This window comes from Hemicordylus capensis, chromosome 2, assembly GCF_027244095.1.
Source record: "Hemicordylus capensis ecotype Gifberg chromosome 2, rHemCap1.1.pri, whole genome shotgun sequence".
NCBI lineage: Eukaryota > Metazoa > Chordata > Lepidosauria > Squamata > Cordylidae > Hemicordylus > Hemicordylus capensis.
Window position 1 is genome coordinate 103,757,263 of NC_069658.1, and position 22,504 is coordinate 103,779,766.

The following is a 22,504-nucleotide window of genomic DNA, read 5'->3' on the forward strand; positions in this document are numbered from 1 at the left end:
CCAGAGGTGCCCGTGAGGCCCAAGAAAGCGACAAAGAAAAAAATGCTCTCTGGCTTACCTTCAAGCTTACCTTTAGAAGATGACGACGAAGGTGACGCTGATCAATGCATCACAAATTCATCTGAAATGGACTGTGACGGCACTAATGAGTCTGATCCAGCAGCAGAAGTACAACCAAAGACTTCCTTATCGCCCTCAGAAGAGCTAAAGGCTATCACACACAAGAGAAATGGCTGAGGCCTTGGGATTGGAACGGAAACAACCCCAAGTAGATCTTAAGGATCAAGTTTATAATATGATGGCTAAAGCAAAAGTGACATACCCAGTAGCACTTTCCATGCTTCCATGCTACAAAGGCAGCCCAGTCAGCATGGGAGGTTCTGCAAACATCTACACCAACATCGAGGAAATTAGAAGGGTTGTGCAGAGTACAAGAAGAGGACAACACTTACTTGATATGGCATCCGGTGCCAAACTCTTTAGTTATTGAATGTGCAGCTTCATATAAGGGTGGACAGCATCACACTACTCCTTCTGAAAAGGAAGGACGGAAAATAGATGTTTTAGGTCAAAAAATATATGCCACCCAGTTTGGCTATAAAGATTGCGAGCTATTCCGCATGTTTGGCTAGATACGGGCATCATCTATGGGATGTACTTTTCCAAGACTCATCAATGATGACACCGGAAGAGTTCCAGGATAAGTTTGCACAAACATGAAAAGATGACTGCTGTGACTAGACAGCTACTCAGTGCTCTTAAACATTTGGCAGAGATGGAATCAAGGACAATTATGACGGCGGTAACCCTGCTCTGCCATGCTTGGTTGTGGTCCTCAAACTTGCAACAAGAAATGCGGGATAGAGTAGAACATTTGCCTTATGATGGAAAGGGACTCTTTGCTGAAACCATGGATAGAACAATAGAAATGTGGAAGAAGTCTAAATATACCACAAAGACGTTTATGGCTTCAACGAGCACTACAGGGTCGTCCTCCCGCAATCGTTCTTTCGGTAGACAACAGCATCGAGCCACATACAGACAACAAGATAGGAGATATTTCAGAAAGCAATACAGACCTTTTCAATGAAATAAATCTTTTGGGCAGCGACAAAAGGAACAAGGCTCTAAACAGAATAGGGAGCAGAACAAGCAGACTCTTTGATGGCCAGATCCATGCACTGCAGGAACAACTAGTAACACAAGCATCATCACCCAAGGCACACAACATCTGCCTTGTGATTGTCAGAAAATCCATCAAGCTGGCAAGATATGCACAAGCATGGCACAAAATAACAGAAGACCTCTGGGTTCTAAAGATTATATGGTCTGGTTATGCAATAGAGTTCAAAGCTTTGCCTCCGTTTCATGGAATGAAGCTTACGAAACCAACCCCAGTGCTTTTGGAGGAAATACAGGTGTTACTAGAAAAACAGGCAATTGTGCCAGTGCAGTAGATGGAGAGGATGTCCGGGTTTTACCCCCAGTATTTCCAAATCCCCAAGATGGACGGGGGTGGGGATAAGGGTTATAATGGACCTGAGGGAACTCAATCGATTTGTAGAGACTCGCAAGTTCAAGATGATCACCTTACAAGGAATTCTACATCTTCTAGCCAAGGAAGAGTGGGCAGCTATGCCGGACTTGAAAGATGCATATTTGCATGTGGGTATACGCGAAGCACATTGCAAGTATCTAAGATTTACAGTAGGTGATACAGTGTACCAATATATGGTTTTGCCATCCGGCTTGTCAACAGCACCATGAGTGTTCAAAAAGGTCATGGCAGTTGTGGTGGCATACTTAAGGACAGAAGGGGTTGTGATTTTCTCCTATTTGGATGACTGACTCATGGTCAGCAATGACAAAGAAGGGTTACTTTTGCAAATCCAGTTTGTACTACGTCTCTTAGAAGATTTGGGCATCAAGGTGAACTGGAAGAAGTCAAACTTAACGCCGCAGAGACGAATAAGCTACATGGGGCAGAGCTGGATATGCAAGCAAAGAAAGCTTACTTGCCACAAGACAGGTGTCGGCAAATCAATGAACTAATACACCGGCTCACCAGGATGCCTCAGCAACCTGCAGAGGTAATTCAGAGACTAATGGGATTGATGGCCTCCTGCAGTTCCACGCTATGCAACACGCGCCTGCCTGCGGATGAGAACGTTGCAGATGTGGTATCTGCAGAACTTCTGTCCCAACCAGGACAGTCAACAAAAAATGCTCACTCTGCTGCAAGAAGTACTAGAGGCACTGAAATGGTGGACAGTGAGTGAACATTTACAGTCTGGGATGCCATTCGAACCCCGGATCCCCATATGCTGGGTGACAACGGATGTCTCTCTGTGAGGATGGGGTGCGCATTGCAGGTACCATCAGGTACAGGGACAGTGGTCAAGGCAACAGAGGAAGAAACATATAAATTAGTTCAAACTGCTAGCAGTGTTCATGGCATTAAAGGCCTTCAGACCACTCTTGCAAGGAGTGGTACAGGTTCACCTGGACAATACAACAGCGATTGCTTATCTAAACAAGCAGGGAGGAATGGTATCGTGCTCCCTCTGCCTGCTGAGCCAGCAATTATGAAATTGGTGTATGAATCTGAATATATACCCTACTGCAATACACATAAAGGGAGAAGACAATGTGCAGGTGGACGAACTCAGTCGAATGCTTCTGAAGAACCAACACCACAAATGGGAACTAAAAAAGGCTATCTGAAAGAGGTTTTTAAGAAGTGGGGATGGCCAACAATAGATTTGTATCCAACTGCTGCAAGCAGAAAATGTTGGATACATTGCTCACGTGCAGGGCACGGTGTTCCAATATGTTTGGACCAAGGGCCTGTTCTATCTATTCCCACCGCAACTGCTTATAACTCAAGTCTTATCTCAAATGCTGAGGGATGCCACAAGGGGAATACTAGTGACACCATAGTGGCCCAGGCAGCTGTGGTTTCCTTTTTTGCTAAGGCTCTCACACAGAGTGCATCACAATTTTCAGGACCATCCAGATTTGCTGAGCCAGAACGACGGGATGATCCAATACCTGCAAGTAGGAGCATTAAAGCTGACAGCGTGGAGCATTGGCTATTAGATAAAATTTTGCTAAACAATAGGAGGCGCTCAACGAGGCGCAACTATAGTAGCAAGTGGAAGAGATTCAAGCTGTATGCCAAGAAGCAGGGTTTCTTCCCAAGGAAAACAACAGTTAGGCAAATCCTCCTCTACATGACAACACTTAAGATGAAGGTATTGGCAAACAAGTCTCTCAGAGTCCACTTAGCAGCAATATTGTCTGAACACAAAGGATGGGATGGCACTACATTTCCCCCCCACCAGGACTGTACAAAATTCCTAAAAGACTTAAACAGCTTGTATCCACCTATAAGGAAAACTATGCAGCGATGGAATTTATCTTTGATGCTGAAGACCCTAGGAACGGCCGTTTGAACCATTGGGTGAGGCCACATTGGACATGGAGACTTTGAAAGCAGTGTTCTTAGTAGCAGTTACTACGGCTTGGCATGTGAGTGAACTGGCAGCTCTTCAGGCAGATCAGCCTTATACTCAGTTTTATCTACATAAGGTGCTAATACAGTTGGACCCTCACTTCAGACCAAACATATTAATGGAATTCCACATAAATGAGGATATAGTTCTACCAACCCTTTCCCAAAATCCATAGACAGTGCTGGAAAAGAGCCATGCACTCCTTGGATGTGTGACGCATGCTGCTGTGTTACCTTGTTGCAACAAAGGACATTCGTAGAACAAATAAATTATTTGTGATACACAAGGGGAGGTCCAAGGGGCAGCCAGTGTCAAGGCAAAGGCATTGGATTGTCCAGCTGATTAAGCTAGCTTACAAAGGGAAGGGAATCTCCTAAGGCCATTAAGGTGCACTCCATGAGGGCTTATGCAGCAGTGGCCAGTCTAGCAGGAATATCAGTGGCAGAAATCTGCAAGGCAGTGACATGGTCTTCACACCAGCTGTTAAACATTATGCCATTGATTTGCGACTGATGAGAGAGGCCAATTTTGGAAGGATTGTTTTGAAGCAAGTTCTGCCTTAATGACACCTTACCTGGGCCCACCACCGGTTCCAGAGCTGGCTAATCACCCATTCAATATGAATGCAACGGATCATGATCCAGATAAACAGGTTGCTCACCTGTAACATATGGTCTGGAGGTGATCTGTTGTATTCATAAATCCCACCCGGACCTCCCCACAACATTTTTTAAAAGGTGGGGGAAACAAAGGAATGAAGAGAGTACACAGATCATCAACATCTGGTGGTCTGCAGGAAACTGAACAAGACATGCCTCAACTGCTGAAAATAACGGAAGCACAGAGCACGTGCAGGGCGGTTGGAGGCATCGCGAGGAGCAAGTCAATCTATCCACGACGTCCCTGCTCAGGCGCAGAATTCATTCATTATTAATACAACGGATCACCTCCAGATCATATGTTACAGGTGAACAACCTGTTTTTCAAAGACACTATATTGTAAGATAAGTATAAAGTGACATTCACAGTTATTAATAGTTCCAAAGAGTCAATTTTAACCGTCTATTAGAAATTCTATCAGCTGTCATTTGCCCCTGTGCGAGAAATCATTTTGTAAAATATTCATTTTGCCTATAAGGCATCTTCAGTTTTATATATGCGATAACTTAAAGTTAACATCATAGTGCCTGTGGCTGTAATACTATGCACGCTCACCTGGAATAAACCCCATTGAACCCAGTAGGCCCATTGAGGAAACTTTTATAGGATTGCACACAGAAAGCAGTTACCTCCAGTGCCTTCTTTTAAATAATGGCATGTGGCCATCATGACGTTAAAACCTACTTGTTATCACAATTATCCAGAACTGTACCTGAGTGACGAGGAGCTAAAAAAACTTCATGATTTTGAAGAGCAGTGTGTGGAAAAATACCTTCATGAGAAGAATAAAAGCCAGCACTCCAGTGAAAGTGAAAGGATCCGTGTGACAACTGAAAGGTAGGAGAATTTTCTCCCTAGCAATATTAATTTTAGCAATACATAGAAGATCTAATAGTATACGAGTAAACTGAGGTTCAGGATCTCAGTTCTGAATAAACACATTTTTAAAAATCCATTGTGTTTATCAGGCCTATGTACAAATGTGAAAGTTGGGATTGGGTCTAATCTGATCCCAAAATGTCAGTCTGATCCCAAAGATGTCAATTGAGAGTCCTTTTGGACCCTTCTGAATTTCAGGGTTGGGAATCAGAGGATTGGGTTGGACAAAATTTGTTAAAAGTTTTAAAAGTAACTGCAGATACTCACTGAACATGAAAGAAAAGTACCAGCAAGTCAGAGGGGAAGTGATGTAACATCAGAGAATCTAAGGGGAAATTACCTCAAATCAGAGAATTTCAGGAGAAACCCAGAAGTCAGCGGCTTCTCTATTTGCAAGTTAAAAATGGGCTAAAAACATTTTTTTAACTTTAAAAATTGAAATATGCATGAGCAGGCGAGTGGGCAGATAGAGGGCAGAAGATGCCCTCCCACTGCGATTGCTAAAAAAAAAAAGGCGGGGGGAGCAGATTCTTGCCCCCCATTTGAAGCTTCAGAAAGCTCTGAAATTTTCTGAAGGGGGTCAAAGAAGTCTGATTCGAACTGGAAAGTGCAAGTTCGGGCTCTCTGAACCCCTCTGATTTGGGTAAATTGGACCATGTCCGATTTTACTGAGCTGACTTTGCACAGGTCGAGTGTTTATCACTAGTGTATATCATCACAGAATTGTGATGATGATATGCCGAGGAAAAACATGGTTGTTCATACATAAGTTTGGGTTTACTGGCAACCATTATGGAGAAAACTATAACAGAACTCTATGTGCTTCCTTAGTGCATTAAATGCAGCAACACACACAGGAGATATCTCATGAATCTACCTTATACTGCTTCAGTTGTTCACAGTATTTTCAACCTTGACTAGTAATAAGGCATGGACACATTCTTAGGTGAAGTTTTCTTAGCAGGGTTACCTGAACTAGAGTTGCCAGGGATCCAAGAACCATGGAAAGACTCAAAGGATGGCTTACTTGTCCCTCCTTTGCTTTTGTTTTCTACACTCAGCTCTGCAGCAGTGCATATTTACTTTATAAATAGATTATTTGTATCATCTGCATCTTCTCTTTGCTTTAAGAGAGCAGTATACCTTGACTTTGTGGTCATTCTCATGACCAGCTCTACCCAGGCAGGACAGTGCTTTTGTACCCTGGCTAAAAGCCCAGCTTTTGTAATCGGGCTAAAAGTGAGGTAGGAGGACATGCACATGCCTCCTACTTTATGCCCAGGTTGTGTGGGCACTCGGGCTGCTGGCAGCTCCTTTTGGGCTGTTGACAGTCATACTTACCATAGAGCTGGGGAAAAGGAGTGACCCAGCAGCCAGGAGATATCCCAATGCACTGCACTGCTCACACAGTGCATTGTGGGATATCTGGCGGCCAGGCTTCCTCCTCCCATCTCTCCTTCAGTGCACTGCTGCTTGCTACCCTGCCACTCATGTGGGTGTTCAGGCGGTAGAGTGCTCTTTGGGACTTTGATTGTGTGGAGGGCAAGATAGGTAGGATCCTGCCTTCTCCCCAGGACTAAGGTTGTGTGAATGACCTTCTTCTCTAGTCCATGTACTGGACATGTTTAACCTGCTTATTTCATGATGGAATTACATTGGATCATTCTGAGGGGCCACAAAGAAGTCATTCTAGCATCAACCACTTTGGCTTGTAGCTCAGTATCTTTGGATGTCTGCTCAGGAATTAGAGTACTGCATCAAAGCCTGACTTGCTCATGTGAATGGAACTAGAAAAGTGCAAAAAGGTAATCTGACATGGGATTTTGAACATTTTGTCCCTGTATTGCATTTTAATGGTTCACTTACCAGTGGGAAAGTGAAATATATTTGGTATAATAATGAAAATATATCAATGCTATTTTAATATATATATGTGTGTATGGGTCTTTCCCCTTAGAGTTGAAGAGATGTTTTCACAACTGAAAGAGGTACATGAGAAAGTGTACTACATTAAGGATGCTTTGCTTGCACTGGACAGCCAGCTGGGACACTTACAAGACCTCTCGGCTTTAACCGTTGATACGCTGAAAGTTATTTCAGCTGTGGATACTCTGCAAGTAGAGGAGGCCCTTCTTGCTGATACAAAACACCAAGCCTATCGGAAGCTTCCCCATAGCTGGAGCAATGCCACGTACTCAGAGGCTTTGAACAATATGGAATGTGTGAGTGACAAAAAGTACCATTATTACAGCATGCCCCCTTCCCTTCTGAAAAACCTGGCAAGGAGCCAGTGGCCATCAGAGAGCCATCGTCACATTCTCGATGCCATAGACTATGATAAGATAAAACCAATAGACAAACATAAAGAGGAGGAGATGGAAAATGATACTCTAACTTCTGGGGTATCTTCAGAGAATAAATCAACTCCTAGATATGGACAATTTCTTTTAGTTCCTTCTGGTCAGCAAGGAACCTCTTTCTCTGAAGATGCTCTTTCTCTGAAGATGCTCTCAAGTACTCTGAATGAGCTCAGGGAAGATGAACTGAAAGGCAAGGCCCAGACCAAGCATTGCAGCCCCACCACTCACCTGGAGGTACACAGTGTTGCTGATGCTGAAGAAATCCTTCATCAAGGGCAGGAATTGGACAGTGAGACTGCAGTGAAACACTATTTGGCTACCCATACACCTAGCATTGCCAGTCAGCTCTCTCAGCCTTCTCACCATCACTGTGAGGACCCAGGAGGAGGCTATGTGAACTGGGGGTTCTCAGAAGACGAGGAGAAGAGGGTTTTTAGCAATCAGGCAAGACAGCTGCCAGGCCTGCATTCTGCTGACAGCTACAACTGCAGTTGTAGTCTCCCACATGTGCAGATAAAAGAATCCAAATCCTTTTCCTGCAGTTCTGACAGATCAGGATACAGCAGCGACAGCTCACAGTCTCCTCTCCCATTCCAGTGCAGTAGATCAGTCTGGATCAAGCCACTTAGGAAACACTGGCCTTTCTACAAGGCAGAGAATGCAGAGAAGACCTGCAAAATGAAAGGCAATAAAAACATGTTACACTTCTTAAAATCACTTTTCATTAAGAAGCTTTAAGCCTTGCATATCTATGTGGGGATCTTAGTCCTAGTCATGCTCAGTAATTGTTGGATTATAGTTGTGGGGTGTTTATTGTCCACTTTTCCAATATTGGACCACTGTAGACCAAACTTTCTTTTCCCCACCTCTGTGTCTTCTGGAATTAGAATATGCATTCTAAGATTGACTTAGCAGTTCAAGGCCAAAAATGTATAACTGTCTACTAATAGATAACTTTTAATTGATTAATAATCTTCCTTTTGATCACTCGATTGATCGATTGGTTATATTTACATATGTTTTCAAATTTCCAATACTTCAATATAGACCCTTTAAAAAACAACTGAAGGCAACATGAGAACGTACAATTTAATAATAAAAAAGCTAACTTTTAGAAGTAAATATTTTAAATTTCCTTTACCATTAATACACCGGAGCAAAAAAAAAAAGGCCTCAAAAATAAACAGATGTGCCATTAAGTTTCAGCCTCGCTGAATAAAAATTTATTTATTTAGATTTATTTTATTTATTATATTTATATAAAAATTTACTTTCACAATTAAAAATAAACTAAAACTTTGAAACCTGCAGCCATACATATAGTACCTTCAGTGTAGTCTTGGAGATGCACGGTTTAATTTTGAACTAGGACATTTGGATTGTAAGGTACATCTCTGCCATGAGTTCATTGTTTGCCTTGGGTAAGTTACTATCTTTCAGCTTCAGTTCTCCATCTGTAAAATGATAATAGAAGCAATCTACATCATAGGGACATGAACATGTTAAAGACTGTAATTAAATGAAAAACACTTGATAAATGAGATATACTAGCCGTAGTATGATGGCCACACATGCGATCTCGCACAGGGGCAGCTAAAGAAGGAGCAGGCATCGTGACTTGTTTGCATGATGTTGACTCTTCTCTGTGTGCTTTCTAAAATTAACATCTTTTAAAATGTATGATTTACTGTGGAATATGCAATAATATGAACCATGTTTTTGATTATCAATTGGCCGCATCCAGACTAATACTGCTCTTGTGTTATGTTTTGTGTGCACAGTGAATTTTTCCTGATTCCTTTGCTGCTCCCCCTGCATCATGACACTGAGAGATCTCTCAAAGCGGGGGAGCAGTGGGAAAGAATGAATTGTGTGAAATGGCTGAACATGTGAACTGCAACGTTCTAACATGAGGGCAGTGTTAGTCTGGATCAAACTTGATCTTCAAGTGCTAAGGGTAGAGTTATGTTAGTACAAAGACTGGAGGAGAAAACTCACGCTACTGTAAGTCCTTCCAATGTGAAACCTTTTAGAGGTTTCTCTGAACTTTGAATTGATTCTTTGCTTTTGCTCTCAGAACGATCAACATCTACTGAACTATGTCAGACAGACTGGGCAAAGGCAAGACTTGGCAGCAAAGGCAGGAAATCTTTCAGGAAGAAACGGAAAACTCTCCAGGTACCGGTAGGTGCAGGAAGAATTAGAATCTCATGTTCATTTTTCTGGGTATTTTAAAGTGTGACAGCTATAGAATTATAGAGGCTGCCATGCAAATTTAGCTGATATATCCATTTTCTTTATTTATTTTAAAAAACTGCTGCCATGGTCAATTAACCACTGCTTATTTGAAGACTGCTCTGTACTTAATGTCAAATTCTGTCTTTTCCTGTTTAATTTTCCTTGTCTTTGAAGTTTCAGTTTACCCTAAGGATGTCAGTTTAGGTTAAGCTGGAAGAGAGTGCAACTAATCATCAATACAGTATAAGTTCAGGGATCTGAGAACATGCTTGAGTTGTATGTTAAAAATAGATTAATATTGTATAATTGAAGAGTTATATATATGATAAGAAAAAATTATACTATATGTTTAAAATATATTAATGTTGTAAAACTGAAGAGCTATATATTTGATTTATAGATGTTCAAAACATTTTATAAAATAATGATTAAAATATATATTAATATTGTAAAATGGAAGAGTTATATATGTTTGATTTATAGAGGATAGGAAACCCTCAAATGTGACACAAGGAATTTAGCACTCCTGTTTGGTCTAGATAGTGACGAGCTCTTCAAGAGTCCCAAGTATTATCAGCTCCTCTGATGAAGTGGGGCGGGGTGTGTGGGAGGGATTTGGAATGTGCAATCAGAACATTGGTTGATTCATCACATCAGTGATTTCCAAACACTGATGAAGTTGTTTTTAAAGACAAGTGTACAGCTCCATTGAAGATTCTTTACATATCCTGATTCAGAACAGAGGTATAGAGTAGATAACCCATTGAGATCACTTTCAGCTTTGTGACTCTGTAATGCTCATATCAGAACTTGTAGACAGAACCTTTAGACTCTTCTTTCTAAGCATTTGACAGCTTTAGCATCAAAGGTTGGCATAACCCAGAAAAGGCAGCTATCCTGAAGTCCCATTTAAATGTCAGCTTCCCTCCTGGGGTAACTGCAGCGAAGGGTTAAGTCCTTCCTCCAACCATGTCACATTACTGATCTAGATCAAGGTCCTCCACAGCTGCTGTTAAACAAACAAACAAACAAAAATGTGCAGGGCCAAATGATGTGTTTAAAACTACATCTAATTTGGCCCCGAGGAACAAACCATGCTTAACTTTCACTAGATTCCCTCCTGTTTAGGCACATCGTGCTTCCCAAACATGTGACTTTAGTCTCAAATTTGTTTAGATGTCTGACATTTCAGCAGAAATTGGAATCTGAGTAAGCCCTTTAGTCAGGTCTTCTTCCACATCCCAACTCTTACTCTACTGTTTATTGCACACCAAATCCATGATGCATACAATTCATTCATGGGCCATCTGTGCCTGTTCTCAGACTAGACAAACCTGGCTGTAGTGACCATTCCCTTGTCACCTTTTGTCTGGACGACTACAATGGGCTGCCCTGAATACCTTAAACTTCAGCTGGTACAGAATGTGGCTGCGAGAGTCTTTACAAATACAGGACACTTGGAACACATCTCACTATGATCAGCTGCACTGATTACTACCATATTTCTGGGCATCATTCAAAATGCTGGTTATCACTTTTAAAACCCTATACGCCTTAGGGCCAAGATTCCTAAAGGACTGCCTTCTCTCACTTGAATAAGATCTTTCAGAGAGGCTCTGTTTTCTATCCCATGACTCTCTGAAGTTCAGGTGATGGTGATGTGTGAGTGCGCTTTCTTGGTGATAGCTCCCCTCTCTCTGTAATGCCCTGCTACCTGATCTTTTCGTGGGATCTTCTCTGGCAACTGTTAAACAGACACTAAAAGCATTTTTTATCACAGCAGGCTTCCCTAACACCTTCTGAGCTGCTTCTGCTGTATGGTCACTTTTAGTGATTTTACCTCCCTCTACTCTGTGTCTTAATGTTAATATTTCTGCAGTTTCTGCTTGTTATTTTAGCTGCCTTTAATTTTGTTGGGGAAAGGTGGAATATAATGTTTTAAAATAAAAAAACATGGTAGCATAACTTCTCGTAATCTTACTGCTTCCCTTCATCTGTTTTGTGTTGAGTATGTTGTAAGCTATTTCCACCATTAGTCTCCTTTTTTCCCCTTAGAAATCATGGCCTTGGCTAACACCGTAATGCTGCGCTTGTGCAAGGTTGTTGTACTAGGACAAGGCTATTGCACTAAGTGTGGAGCTTGCGTTCCAGACGTGTTGCACTAGCACAAACATGCTTGCACTTCTGCAACAAGGTCCACATTGCATCCGTACAATAAAGACACCAGAGAATATTAGGGATTCAAATAGGGCTACAACTTTATTAATCAAATAATGAAGAAAGGAGAGGATTGGCGCTCCACGCCCAACAGTGCGATTCAAAGAACTTGCCACTTACGCATGAGCCAGCCAAAATAACCTAGGGTGATACACTTCTGCTCCAGGCAGCCTCAGGCCTAAGACTGTCTGCTGCCCATCATAGCCACCTAATGTGCAGGCACCTGCTGTAATCAGGTCCACCCCCAAGCCATGAAGCGTTAGAGGGTGTTGCTTCCTTTGGCAGGTTGAGGTAAGCCAAAACCCATACTCCCTGAGCCGTAAAGCATCTACAGACCAGCAATGATCTCTCCTTACATCAAACGCATGCCTGAAAACGTGCTCACCAGAAGCCAAATATCCAAGAAACTGCATTGTACCTGCCGTTGTGACCAAGAGAACCAGCAAGAGCCCACACTATAGCCAGGAAGGGTGGGAAGGGTCGCTCTTTGACACCAGACTGAGTTTAGGGTGAGCCAAGTGCTGCAATGGCAGCTCATGCCCCACCCGCAACCATCCTCCAACCAATGGCTGGATGTGCCTTGCCTTGTGCCATTCTGAAGGTCAGGTCAAAGTCCCAGCCCCCCCCCCCCAGACAAGCTGTGGGGATCAGACAAATTTGTGGTATGTTTCGTGTTTTGCATGGAATGTTTGTGCAATTCTCCAATAGGAGTGTGCACAGAACCGGTCCGGGGCCATGTAAGAGGCCTCCAGACCAGTTCGGAATTCGGCTGGTCCGGCGGGGGGGCGGGGGGAAGTGTGGTTTTAAGGGTGGGGGGGTAGTACTTACCACTCCCGCCACTTTCCCCCCTCCGGCGCTCGACTTCTTAGCAAAGTTCTTGGGGCGGCAGAGTTCCTCCCTGCCGCCCCTGCCCCCATCGTTGTCTGGAATAAGGAGAAGTTGCCGGTGGTTCCATGCAACTTGCCACCATGCATGCACCCGCCACACATGTCACATGCAACGTATGACGTGCGGTGGGCGCAGCGGGCACATGCGTGGCGGCAAGTTGCATGGAACCGCCGGCAATTTCTCCTTATCCCAGACAACGATGGGGGCGGGGGCGGCAGGGAGGAACTCTGCCACCCCAAAAACTTTGCTAAGAAGTCAAGTGCCGGAGGGGGGAAAGTGGAGGGAGGGGTAAGTACTAACCCCTGCCCTTAAAGCCACACTCCCCCCAGTGCTGGACCATGCCTCTGTGGTTCCATGCACATCCCTATTCCCCAAATCCCCGTGATTTAGTGCAGCTACCTGACTTGTGCAACTTTGTTCATTGTGCAGGCACAGCATTCATTGGGATGAGACTTCTGATGAAAATAGGCTTCAGTCTTCTACTTCTTTGTTAGTGCTAGTGCTAATATTTGATTCATGTAACATTTGCAAGTTCTGTGATCTTCTTCACTAGGTATAAGGAACAGTGGGCATTCCTTCTGGAATAGTTGAAAGATTATGCCAGGATGATAAATTATGTTCAGCTGCTTATCTTGTTATACTGATTACTTTTTCCTTTTATCTCATGGCAGGTGATTACAGTAGATGGTTGTTCCCAGAGCACCCAACATAGTTCAGAGCCATTTGAGAGCAGGTCTGTGGGAGAAGAACAAGAGTACAGAATGAATCGGCTAACCATGTCTAGCTTCAATCAGCAAAGTATGTAATCCCAAGCAAATAGTGACGTTTCTTTCACATCAGTGGCAGCCAGAAATTATAAATATTGTATACAAGGACCTATTTGAACAAATTAGAGAGACGAGTTGATAAAGTTCTGGGGCTCATTGCAAATGTTCCAATTCCAGGTCCTGAAGAGTAGGGATATACAACAGAGCATTTGCAATGAGTCCGAGAACTTTGACTAAAAAAAGGAGATGGTAAATGGAGGAAGCCTTGGGTCTGCTGAAAGACTAGTTACATTTTCAGATTCACCTGACTGGTGGCAGATTCCAAGTGTACAGGAGGCTGACATTCAGATTAACTCTGCACTAGTGCAAGAATCAAAGAAGCACACATGCAATAAGTTAATGTAGCTGAGCAGATGCTCAGAGCTGCTCAATCTTGCACTCTCAGTCTGCTTGTGCAATTGTTGAGTTTGCACAACAAGGACAGTGGATAGCTTTGCGTCACTCCCTGCAGCATATATGGACTGAGGAAGAGGATCATAGCAGGAGCTCTTCCTCCATCAAACTCTTCTTTTCCCACTAAGTCATGCTTTTTCTAATTATTTTTAATTACCTCCAATTCTGTCTCACATTTTGTTACCTCCTGTAATTTTTCTTTCTCTTACTTATTCTGTTTCCTGGAATTTATAACTAAACTTTTTTTGACAACCATCTAGTTCCTCTACTAAAATTGCTTTAAACTGATCAGAATTCATATCTACTTGATCTTGGTTTTTTGGTCTCTTTTTTACCTTTATTATAGTAATAATAATACTGTGAGATACTCTGGACCCTCAAATTTATATTCCATTCTCCTTATAAATGCTCAAGATTAATATACCCCAATTAATGAGGCTTCCATATAATTAAACTGACTTTGGTCTAACCCTCAAAAAAGAGAAGGGAAAACAAAATAAAACAAAAATACACACACAGACTATATGTAGGAACCACTAAGTATAGTAGTCCTTATATAATAGATGCTTTAGATATAATATCCATAAAATACTACAAAATATTCCATCCCATTAAACAAAAATTATACCAAAAGAAAATTACACTTTAGCTCTCTAAATAGAGAGGAGGAGCAACCCATTTGTATGGCACATAACAAAAGAAGGCCTGGTCTTCACAAACCATGTAAACCAGGCTTTCTGAAAAAGAGTTTGATTCAAGGGTTCTCTTCCTCTGATGAAAGGTTCCTTCTCCCAGTGGAAAGAGCCTTTCCTTCTTGGAGGAAACTCCTTCTGTCAGATGAAGCTTCTTCTGTTGGAGAAGGGATCCTTTGATTCCAACTAATCTAATGGCATCCTACACTCATGTTGGCAGAAAAATGGTTTTGATTAGGTGGATGATATATAAAATGCCATTTGTGGCAAGGTAATTAGCATTGTGTATAGGGATTTGATTTTCTTCTACTTCCAAGAGTAGTTTCTGCTCTTCTTCACAGTGTTTTGAAACAGTGAGCTGAGTAATAGCTACGTTTTCAGACCAGTTGCTGGTAGATGAGGTGATAATGTAGAGAAAATTCCATATGTTTTGATACTGAACTGAAGAGCATCAGGAATATCTCCACAGATTCTGCAGAGAAAAGCAAAATGTGTTGCATTACATCTGCAGCAGAGGAGCAGCCTGCTTTACCCATCTGCCTGGCTTCACTGCACCACTCCCCCCGCCCCCCACCCACCATGGACAACATGCCCATTGAGGATTTCAGTGCTGCTCTACAAAATGTGCTGAGATTATGTTGGATTAGGACTAAGCCTACATGCCTTTACTGGTTTTTGTTGGTTGTTATGAGCTCATAGCTACAACTGTAGGATTCTGAAGTGGTCTATATGCAAAGAAAAATAAAACTTAGCTACTCAAATGATCATTTATCACGAAGTAGCTCTTATGAACTGGAAACAAGATGAGAAAAGTGTTTACTTTTAATGACTATCCTTGGAAAAGGGGTTGTTTTACCCAAGGATAGGTCTTAAATGTACCTCACTGGATCTATTGAAATAAAGACTTGGACTCTTAAAAACAAATCTGTTACTTTACGGTTGCTTTTATATGGTTTTCCAGGTGATCTACCACTGAGATATGGGTCAGACCTGCTTAGCCTTAGACAGAGCTACCTCAGGCATATGTATACCATACTTGGAGGTGTTCCACATGTGCTGAATTTAGCATGAAAATGAATGTGTGTTTGGTACCTAATGCAAAACCTGAAGCTGTCCAGGCCCACTGAAATTCTAACAGATTTGGAACATAAAGCTACTGTCCGCTAAGATCTTCAGGAATAATGTGGCCAGATTTCTACAAATTGCATGACTACCTATCCCTTTCTTATGGGTCTCCAGCCAGGTTTTCTTAACCACGCATCTCTACAGGTGAAACTCAGAAAATTAGAATATCGTGCAAAAGTCCATTAATTTCAGTAATGCAAATTAAAAGGTGAAACTGATATATGAGACAGACGCATTACATGCAAAGCGAGATAAGTCAAGCCTTAATTTGTTATAATTGTGATGATCATGGCGTACAGCTCATGAAAACCCCAAATCCACAATCTCGGAAAATTAGAATATTACATGGAACCAAGAAGACAAGGATTGAAGAATAGAACAATATCAGACCTCTGAAAAGTATACAGTGTACTGTGCTTGATTGGCCAGCAAACTCGCCTGACCTGACCCCATAGAGAATCTATGGGGCATTGCCAAGAGAAGGATGAGAGACATGAGACCAAACAATGCAGAATTGCTGAAGGCCGCTAATGAAGCATCCTGGTCTTCCATAATACCTCATCAGTGCCACAGGCTGATAGCATCCATGCCACGCCGCATTGAGGCAGTATTTGCTCCAAAGGGGCCCAAACCAAGTACTGAATACATATGCATGCTTATACTTTTCAGAGGTCCGATATTGTTCTATTCTTCAATCCTTGTCTTCTTGGTTCCATGTAATATTCTAATTTTCTGAGATTGTGGATTTGGGGTTTTCATGAGCTGTACGCCATGATCATCACAATTATAACAAATTAAGGCTTGACTTATCTCGCTTTGCATGTAATGCATCTGTCTCATATATCAGTTTCACCTTTTAATTTGTATTACTGAAATTAATGGACTTTTGCACGATATTCTAATTTTCCGAGTTTCACCTGTATGTTGCCCATTATTTTTCTGTTTCTTTCCTGTAAGTACATTCTAATTTGCAATTTAAAAAACAAAACAGATATTTTGATCTAATATTTGCAAACTGTAGAACTGTATGCAAATACAAATATAGTAATATTTATGTAGCATTGAGAGAAGGTAGTTGATTTAAGGTTCCTTCCTCCCCTTCCCTTCCCAATAGGAACAGCATTGCTTATAACAGACTACTAACTTTGAGTCTTTTACTTATTTTAGAACTAAGATGAATTTTGTTTTCACTTCATATCTGTTCTTGTTTTGTCTCTTCGACTAGGTTTGGATCACATCAGTTGTATGTACCAGAAAATGAAAACACAAGAGACTGCTAGACACACAGTGCAGATTTGTGACTATTTGAGGCAATCGCAAGAGGTAAGGCTTGAAGACATATTGCAAGTCAGATCTGTACATTCTGTAAATCTATACCAGCCCACTGATTGTTGTGAATTCAAATTAATTTAACACAGCTGAGCACTGCTGTGAAGAGACTTTCCTTGAGAAGTGAGAAATTTCCATTTTATGCAGGCACAGAAGATGCTGGTGAAGAAATAAGTAATTAACCACTTAATCCTAAGAGAAGATTAATAAAAAGGCATTAAACTGTTGAATCATGAAATGGGAGTGTATATGAAGAAGATGTTTTTTAAAAACCAAGATTTTATATGGTAATTACCTAGACAATTAAGAAAATGAACTAACTGGGATTGACTATATTGAAAAACTTAATATATTTAGGTAAATTCCAATTTCTTGGCTGTCATTGTTCTTTGCAATGTTGGGATTAAACAGTTACAAAGAAGAAAAAGAAATCCTATCATGTATTTACATTTACCTTTGCATTTTCCCCTCACATTTGAACTGATGTATACAATTAGGGTGAAAACCAGGGTAATTCAAGTCATATTATGTTTTTGCCATTGACTTGAGTAAAATGGCTGCTGCTCCAAAGACAATGGAAATTGAATGGTAGGCTCTTCCAGCTGATTCCCTTTCCTCCCCTGATTCCAGTAATGTTTGATTAAAGGGAGGTGGGGGGAATACTGCATCAAGCTTGTGAAATATAATTGCTTTGGCCAAACATTACAAAGCTAGCTAGCACTCCTAAGTAAAAAGTCTCCAGAAATAATTGCAAAGTAGAGAGATTTTGGTGCCATTTGATTCTGTTATATAGAAGCCCATAATGATGACCAAACACTGAAGACGCATCTTAATTTAACCATAGATGCTCATGGATCTTAGAATGTCAACTCTAAATTATTCCAAATTTCCCTAGTATCAATTTGCCTTTCCCTAAGATTTCCAGGCCCTACTTTGACAACAGATTAAATAAGTCAGTGGCAGCCAAAGGAACAATGATATTTCTGCTTCCTCTTCAGTTCCCCACTGTCACATCAGAGCATATTAGCCAATGACATTAAGAGAGTAGGGCAGGCAGAAGAGAATAAGAAAGAGACAGCAAGAATGAGAGTCATTTTCCTGGAGAACAAATATAAAGCCCATTGTCACCAAAGTTCATAATTCCTTTATAGATTGTGAGCCTCTAGAGGCTCACAATAATCTTTTCATTCTGGTTAAAACAATGGGTAGACAGATGGTGCAATATTAATAATAATAATAATAATAATAAATATATGAACTTGGTGACTTCTAATACTCCACTGCAATCTGTGTTAAGCATTATAGCCCTCAGAGTTCTTCCCATCCCCATCCACCCATTTAGTACTCCTTCCATTTCTTCTTATCTGGCTGCAGCAGCTGTGGCAGAAGCTGAGGTGATCAGTTGGCCACTCCTTCCATCCCTGGCATATGGGGCACTGCTTAAGAAGCAACCCAGTCAGTCACTATGGAGTGACTGCTTCAGCCTCCACTACTACCACAGCCAGTGCAGCCAGAAGCATGTTACCAGACCTGCCCCGGAACACTGGCAAGATGTTACAACTATGCTTTTGTCTAAGGTGGAGGAATTAGCTTGGCTTCAGGGAGAAGTTATGTTGCAGTATCAATCTGAGCAGGTTTGGTGATTGGAAAAGATGCGGAGGCAGTAGTGTAATATGACAGATTTATTTAGGGGTAAATGGGGGTACAGGAAGGCAAAAATTAGTTAGGCAAAGTGATAAATCTTAGTTATTGTTTTAAATGAGGATCTTGCTGAAAGTAATTTAGCTTAAAGCCCAAATAGAAGGTAGATTGGCTTGGTCAAGGTGCTTAGACCAAAGCCCGGCTTAAGGCTTGCTGTAGAAAGTGCTTAAAGGCAGGAATAGAGAGAAGCCAAATGGGATGAGGAGACTCAGAGGCAGAAGGTTAGATTTACCTGTCCTTAGTCCGGTGGTGTGTTCGGTGTACTTGCAGGTTGGTGCAGTAGCAGGTCTCCTTGAAGAGAAGGTAGGAAAAAGAAAGGGTGAGGGACAAAAGGCTACCACTCGCACCCTTGAGAACTGGCAGGGTAAAGATCCATACAGATCCCGAGGCCATGTGGCTTGGCCAGAAGTATTTATACTCCAAAAACTGCCAGGAGGCAATTCATAAGTCATGCTCTCTCCCTGGAGGGGCAGATACAAAAGTGTAACAATGAAGTTCATAGTTGATTAACTTGTGTAGTGGATTGAAGCCTTTGTCTTAGAGCAAGCTCATGTGAGGGAAAGAACACTGAATCATCCCTGCTGAGCTGCGTGAGTAGGCTTCTCCTAATCTGTATTTATGGTAGGTTAGAAAATGGCTGCCGCCACCACCCCTCTTTATTACAGAGCTTGAACCTCCCTGGGCTTGGGGTGGAATCCAAGGGAGAAAACTTTTATTTTGCTACTAGACAAGTACAAAAATCTTCCACGTGCAATCCTACACATGGTGAGAAAACTGATAGCTCCTGAATGCCTGAGGAGACGTGTTTGTACCAGAGAAATCCCCCTTTAGCCCCCCTCCTTCCTGAGTTAAAAAACAACTCGGAGAGACTTGTAAAAGAAAAGAACAAAAAGAAAAACAGTTTTATTCGAGTACTACAGACTGCTTCCATCTGAGGCTTACTCAGCTTTTAGTTACTGATAAAAATACTCAGTAGGCTACAAGAATACTTCAAAAGCACCCCAAATGATGATGGCGCAGCACACTTTAAAAATCTTGGTTACTCAGTTGCAAAGAACAGGTATGTAGGAAAATGCAAAAGCACATTTAAATGCGTACAGAGTCTTTTGCTACACCCTAGGTGTATGGAGCGTAGGCTAGTGTTTCTATTAGTGTTTCTATTAGAAATTAGTATTTCTATTCTTATTTCTATTAAGTTGTAGGTAAACTATAATAGAACAGTATCTGGAATATGCAAAACACACACACAAAAGGAATATAACTTCTAACGCAAAGTCTTACTGAACCACTTTCTCCTGCCCAAAATTTCCAAAGCCAAAGCCCAGGCTTCCTTTTCTTGAACTCACCAAACCCTAGTTGAGAATTCAAACTTCCTGCCCTCCTGGCTTTCCACGACCTGCCAAGTCATTTTCCTGCAACCATCCTTCTTGGCCACATGTCCTTCTCTAACAAAGAACTGCCTTCTTTCCCCCAACAGCTCTCTAGGTCCAACCCACCTGGTGTGCTGATCGGCTGAGTTCTGGAGTTCACCAGCCTGTCAGCAGGACAGGGTTCACTTCCAGTTAACTCTTTATGGGGAGGGGTGGCTTATCACTTCAACTGGTCACTCTTGGGTGTGACTTGCCAAAAAAAAGGCAAGTGTAGCTTGTGGAAGTGCACATGTAGTGGTTAATAGCTAGACTTAAGGGCTTATCTTGAAACAAAGATGCCACTCCAGGTGTAAAGATGTATATTTTTAGATTTCAATGAACTACCACCCCCCTGGTCATTGACAGCCAGTTACACTGTTAATGGTGGGATGGGAAATGTTGCTTCTTATTGGAGTTGTGGCAGAGAGTACTTGGCAAGTCTAGCACGAAAGGGAGTACCTTTTGAATTAGATCTACTTGCTGGTTGCCCTCTCTTGAAACGAGAGAGAGGCTGAGGATGGTCCCTTACAGTCTTAGCTGTTATGACCTTGGAGTGCATTGCCCCATGCTTTGCTCAGGCCAAGTGACCAGCTGTGAACTTTTGCCAAATATGGGCAGGTGAAATGTTCATGGTCCCATGAATTGAAGTATCCAAAATGGAGACCGTAAGCCCACAGTTCCAATTGCATGGGCAGGGCGGGGGGTGGGGTGGTGCCTGCCTGCCTAACAAGGTCAGAGGGGCCTTTGCTCCATGTGCTGACATTGAGAGAGGCTTGATTGCCTTGCATGCAGGACAGGACATTCTCTGTTGTTGCCCCCAAGCTCTAGAATGCTCTCCCAGTGAATATCTGCTCCTTGACATATGTGGCTGCTTTTAAAAACCAGCTAAAGAGATTTTTATTTGTTCAAGCTTTTACCCCTTAGAGGCTGCCAGGTTTCTCAGCTTTCCTGTTTCTGATTATCTTTTTAATGGTGGGTGGTGGTGGTTGTTGTTTGGTGTTTTATGGTTTTTACCATCTAACTGATTTTAAGGTTTTCAAAGTAATTTCAATGTAATTTTATTGTATTTTAACTTTTGGTAACCACATTGGGATGTCTTATGAAAGGCGGTATAAAAATTGAACAATAAATAAAATAAAATAAGGAGGTTTGAAGAGTTGAGGGAGAGATGTGTGGCATAATATTGTTATAGCACTTCATGGGTTAAGGCCTAAATATGTGAGAGAGGTGGAATTAAATAAAGGAGGGTCTGTCTCCCCTGGGAGGTGGCTTCAGTACTGTTTCTTCTAGCATGGCTACTGGTCTTTCTTTGCAAACAGTATATGGTGTTCTGATGATGCCATCAGAAGCATGATAGGGGCTATTTGTAAACAGCAGAGCTCCCCCCGCTCCTCCGTTTTTAGGGAAATAGTTTGGTTGCCAATCCCAGTTCTGAATTGAGAACTGGGCCTATCACTAATGATAGGTCCTGAGCTAATCTAAAAATAATGTATCTCTTTTCCCACTGTAATTATTCATTAATTTGCTCTCAAAGAATAGACTAAAAGCCAGAGCCTTCGTTTTTGCTGATTGTATGAGTGTAATTTTCTGAATCTTTTAGAATTTAATTAGTGGTTTTTAATATTTGTATCTGAAGTCACGGAAAGGAAAGGTTTACTTTTTAATTAGTCCATCGTGTATTGCCAGATCCTACAAAAGCCTGTATTAGTGTTGCCAGATAAATTGATGAAGAAAATGAATTTATTTTTCAAGCTGGGTGACTGTTTCGTGACAAAGACATATACATTTTCTCTGGGTGAGGCCTACACCTGAACATATCCTGATTAAACAAAGTCACATCATTTCCAGCCCCTGAAATGTCTAAAAATTTGGAGTTGTTCACATGATCCAAATTCTCACAACTTTGAAACTTGTCCTTAAAAAAAAAAAAAGTGAATACTTTGCTTGTTTGATTTTTTCCTTCCAAATGCATGTTTGTTGATTAATGAAAATTTCATTATGAGAATGAATTAGAAATATCAAAATACTGGAGTGGAAGGTGGGGAGGGGGTAGAATCAGAACAAATTTTCTAAACTAAAATATATCCTGACTATGCCTAGAACAATAGGAGTATTTTCCATTTTCTTCCCTTTCAGGATTTAAATAATAGCATGACTTGGTCTAGGAAGAACAGGAAGAAAAAAATGAGCAGGAGCCCCTCGTAAGTATTTCTATTGGTATTAAATGCTTGTGAGGAGCATAAACAGATTGTGAGGAACTCCAAAAGGATC

General features: G+C 41.6%; 1 protein-coding gene across 1 annotated transcript in view; it reads left to right on the forward strand.

Annotated features, from left to right (window-relative positions):
• The window catches only part of TRPM6 (transient receptor potential cation channel subfamily M member 6), a 140,732-nt gene that overhangs the window by 68,385 nt on the left and 49,843 nt on the right, over positions 1-22,504 (forward strand). Inside the window, exons 23-28 of the mRNA XM_053300488.1 lie at positions 4,880-5,012; positions 7,012-8,099; positions 9,492-9,598; positions 13,429-13,555; positions 17,020-17,117; positions 22,370-22,434. Coding sequence (XP_053156463.1) covers positions 4,880-5,012; positions 7,012-8,099; positions 9,492-9,598; positions 13,429-13,555; positions 17,020-17,117; positions 22,370-22,434 — 1,618 coding nt within the window. The remainder of the gene's footprint in view (positions 1-4,879; positions 5,013-7,011; positions 8,100-9,491; positions 9,599-13,428; positions 13,556-17,019; positions 17,118-22,369; positions 22,435-22,504) is intronic.